Source organism: Solanum dulcamara, chromosome 10 (assembly GCF_947179165.1).
Source record: "Solanum dulcamara chromosome 10, daSolDulc1.2, whole genome shotgun sequence".
Taxonomy (NCBI): domain Eukaryota; kingdom Viridiplantae; phylum Streptophyta; class Magnoliopsida; order Solanales; family Solanaceae; genus Solanum; species Solanum dulcamara.
In genome coordinates, this window is record NC_077246.1 from 66,361,544 (window position 1) to 66,366,476 (window position 4,933).

General features: G+C 31.4%; 1 protein-coding gene across 1 annotated transcript; it reads left to right on the forward strand.

Moving 5' to 3' along the window:
* The first annotated feature begins 2,534 nt into the window (after positions 1-2,534).
* Positions 2,535-3,833, forward strand: LOC129870739 (kirola-like). The gene is made up of 2 exons (XM_055945594.1): positions 2,535-2,721; positions 3,577-3,833. The coding sequence occupies exons 1-2, from the start codon at positions 2,535-2,537 to the stop codon at positions 3,831-3,833; spliced, it is 444 nt and encodes a 147-aa protein (XP_055801569.1).
* Positions 3,834-4,933: the final 1,100 nt, after the last annotated feature.

Consider the following 4,933-nt stretch of genomic DNA (forward strand, 5'->3'; position numbering starts at 1 on the left):
AAAATACCCCTATTATGTTCTAATAGGATTCAAAGTTTTTCGTCAATAGTACTTATTTAGGCCTCATTTATTAAAGGCATTATCAAGTGTGTTCGTTTTTCAGCTGGCTATAATTGTTTGTGGAAATGTTGCAAAGGGGTTGCTAAGTAATAGAAAGCATGAACTGCTTCTACTTTTTGTGTGTCTTTTTTTGTCTTCAGGTGAATTTTGGGCTCTGAACTCGTTATGGGCTCTGAATTGGTTATGTTGAAGTCCCCAGGCTTTATCCTCAATAGTACTCAAATGTTGACAATCAACCTACAACATTATTTTTCCTTATTTAACTCGAGCTGATTACTTGTTACAAAAACTAATATCAGACAATGGCATGCAAGGCAAACAGGCAGGCACGAGTTTACACTGGATTTCGACTTCAATATGGTATTATCGAATATCGTACCGAACCGAAGTTTGATTTACCGAATTACCGAACCGAAATTTGAAAGTTCGGTATTTGGTATATACTTTGAAATACCTATTACCGAATTACTGAATCCTAACTTTGAAAATACCGAACCGAATACCGAACGCCCAACCCTATTTATTTTTGTAAATATCAGGTTAAGCCTAACACTTGTTTGTCAAATTTCTCAACCATTCAAATTCACCATCTTTAAAAATATGCTTCCTGATAAGAAAGCTCTCCCTCGAGAAGAACAAATTCCTAAATGGAAAATGCATATCAATTTGGAACAAAAGAGAATTAACAGTTTCAAGAATTCAAGTTCTATTGCTTCTTGTACAACTACCCTTATCATGTGGTCCTACCCTTCATATTTATATATAATATAACAGTAGTGTAGTCCTCCTCCGGTCCATTTTAATGGTCGTTTTTATCAGTGTTTTCAAAGACGTTTTCTAGGCCAGTTGTAGAGCGAGTCTCGGGGAAGACATACCAAAAATATTTCGGAGCGCAAATTAATAATGTGCAAATAAAATGTGTAGATCCACAGGGAGTACGTTGTCCTGAAATTTAAGGCGTAAGTCTCGGACGTAAAAACATATGCCCCAATTGTTAATTTTGATAATTATTGTTTTGAAAGTATTTTTTTCTATAAATCATATTTTTTTATAATTGGTGTAATAGTATTTATAGGACTTTATGCTATCATATTTTTCAGGTGGTAGTGATTTTTCCTAAAGATACGTAACTAAAGAAAGCAACTCTTATAGAAAATGACATTGCCATAAATAAGTTTTTTAGATAATCATACATGAAATTAATAAAATAGAGATTTCATACCACTATATCTTTAAGAACAACTTATCCATTTTTTGTTATTACACATACACTTTTTATTTTTTTATTTTTTTGATATATAAACAATAATCAGTGCAAATATTAGTTGAGTGTAAGAAAAACTAATAGTTGTGGAGATGGATGATGATTTCATTTTAAAGATTATCTCGACTATTATCATTTCTTGTGTTGTAACCTTTCTTAAAGAGTAGTTATAACATATTTTCTATATTATTGGTAATTTACAAAAAATTATTTGCAGAAGTATTAAAATTTTTACTTTTTTCCTTATTTTTTAGTATCAAAATCATAAAATTGAAGATATATAAGATATACATCACGTAGGTTCATGAGACTTACGTCATGTCTCAAGGCTTACGCCTCGCCTTGCGCATCCCCCCCCCCCCCTAAAAAACACTGGTCCTTAAAAAAATAGATAGTCAAAATAGTTATCATTTTAGAAAATCAAAATGTAATTAATTATTAGTTGCCACTTCTACCCTTGCTCAGTAAATGTGGAGAGATTAACGTGGTGAAAAAGAGCTTAGTATTAAATTGAGATCAAAGAATAAACAATGATAATTTAGTTAAATTACCTTTTTAATTAACATTTTCATAAAGGACGCGAAAAAAATTACAAGTAAAATGGACTAGAAGGAGCAATATTTTGTGCACGCGCGTGAGCGCATTTGTATAATATATAATTTTGTAGAGTGTATTAGAAAAAATAATGCATGCATTAGCTTTTGTATTAATCTTTTTTGATACACTTTTTCAACCTATGTATATATGATCACCGCTTCCATTTAGTTATACACTCTATTTGGTATTAAGGTATGTATATTTGATACATGAAAATTCACGATATTAGTAATGCAAAAGGATTTTAATGCATGCATTAGCATGATTAAAAACGCAAGTGCCTCAAAATCTTTTCACATTCTTTTCACCATATTTGTGAAATGTATTTTTATAAATAAATAAACAAAATTAGAAGAATGCAACACATTATTTTTAATTCACTAAAACAAATATTGCATAAAAAAATTAATTTCAGCATATAACTAATACAGCATCACTATTACACCATATTCAACACTAATATCATACACCCTATCCCTATCAAACGACCCGTATGTATGTTGTGGAGAATATCTTTACTAGGCTTTCACACAATTAAACCTATGTAAGGACAGCCTCCAAACATTTTATCACCGCATTCTTTTTACATTTTGCTATATCAAACAAGGAAAATATGGGTGTGAAACGCAAATTGACTGCTTCAGTAGAGGTGAAGTGTGGAAGACATTTAATTCATGATCTTTTTCACTCTATTACTCATTATGTACCCAACATTAGCCCTAATAGAGTCAATCGTTTTGAGATTCATCAAGGTGGAATCATAAAAGTTGGTTCGATAGTAAGTTGGAAATATTATGCCGGTAACAGCTTATTTCTTCACTTTCTCTCTCACTCATATCTATCATGTATGTATGAAATACCCCTGAAATACTTACATTTTTTTACATTTAGGTGTGTTTGGTCTTTTTTTTAAAAAAAAAAAATTATGAAAAAGTTGTTTGACCTGTGTTTGATTACCATAAATATTTTGCATAAAAAAAAACTCATTTCACTTGCATGCGAGGTGGGAGTTATTTTTTAACAATTATATCTTAACTTTTATTTTCATGTTATTTATTCAGCTAACTTTAAGTCATACCAAACACAATATAATCATATTTATAGGCCTTCCAACCAATTGCTATATTTTCCACGTCAAATGTTCTTTTAGAATTGTGAAGGCGATTCCGTTTCAAGAAAAGCAGTAGAGAGTCTAATATTCACAAGTAGAGGTAATAAAATTGACTCATAAAAATATAATATATCAATAACTCTCTTGATCCGAACAATCTTTAACTCAATTCATTTAAAATTGGATTGATACATATAATTTAAATTAATTCATGAGGAATTTTATTAAATATTTTTAAAAAGATTTTCTTTTTTGATAATTTATATATAGATATAATAAAGAGGAATATATTTTTTCAGGGTACTTAATTAATAAATTAATTCTGCACAAAGCAAGAAAATTAAAAATTAGTATGAATTGGACGGGTTGAGTTATGACCCGTTCCTTAGCCCATTTCAGCACAACCCTTTCAATCCAAATAATAATGACCCGCCCATTTATTTATTCAATTCATTTTGACTCATTTAAATTTAACTGAATACGTCTATTAGACACGGAATTAGGAGCTAACATCTCTTCTATTTTCTGATTCTAATGATTATAGACGGAAAAATGAAGATTGCTAAGGAAGTTATTGAAGCTGTCGATCTTAAGAAGAAGTCAATTACTTGGAAAGTGATTGAAGGAGATCTGTTGGATTTGTACAATTCCTTCACTATTATCTCATCCTTTGAACATGAGTGGACTATATGGACGTTAGCATATGAGAAGAAAACTGCAGCCACCCCAGACCCTCTTGTTTTCTTGGGTTATTTCATTGAATTGACCAAAGATATAGAGGGTTACTTCCTCAAAAAATAGAAAATTGATGTCCAATTACCCTGTACAAAAATGTGTGCGCGCGCGCACTTGTGTGACGAATATTTGCAATATTGGCTAGTTCTAGCTAGCGTATGAAATAAATAATTAATATTGTGTTTGAAGAGCATGTTATATATGCTACTCTAGCTATCTTCTAATTAAGGGTTGCTATATGTAAGTAAGATTCCGTCGAAGAATGTCGACGTAGATGTGATTGACCAGAAGACCCGGAATCAACTATGAAGAAACATATTCACCTGTTATAGATGAAATAACATTTTGATATCTCATCAGTCTAGCTGTACATAAAAATCTTGATATACATCTAATGGATGTAGTTAAAGCTTACCTTTATGGTTTACTTGATAATGAAATTTACATGAAAATTTCAGAAGGATTAAAATTGACTGAAGCATGTAAAAAGTCTCGGAAAATGTACTTAATAAAACTACAAAGATTATTATACGGTCTGAAATAATCAGGGCGTATGTGGTATAATCGCCTTAGTGAGTACTTAATAAATGAAGGCTATATAAATGATGTTATTTGTCCATGCATTTTTATTAAGAAAACGGGAACAGAGTTTGTTATACTCGCCGTTTATGTTGACGACATAAATCTCATTGGAACCCCTGAAGAGGTCCAAAAGACGTTGAGTATCTAAAGAAAGAATTTGAGATGAAAGATCTCAAAAAATAAAACTTTGTCTAGGTCTGCAAATTGAACATTTAGTAGATGGGGTTTTTGTCCATCAATATACCTACACTGAAATTTTTTTAAAAAGATTTTACATGGACAAAGCACATCCATTAAGTACTCCAATGATTGTTCGATCACTTGAAGTGGAAAATGATCAATTTCGACCTCCAGAAGAGGGTGAAGAACTGCTTGGCCCTGAAGTACCATATCTCAATGCTATTGATGCACTTATGTACCTTGCCAATGTAACCAGGCCTGATATAACATTCTCTGTTAATTTGCTGGCAAGGTATAGTTTATCCCCAACGCGAAGGCATTGGAACGGTATCAAATATATTTTGCGATACCTGAAGGGTACTATTGATATGAGTTTGTTTTATACTAATAAAGGTTGCACAGAC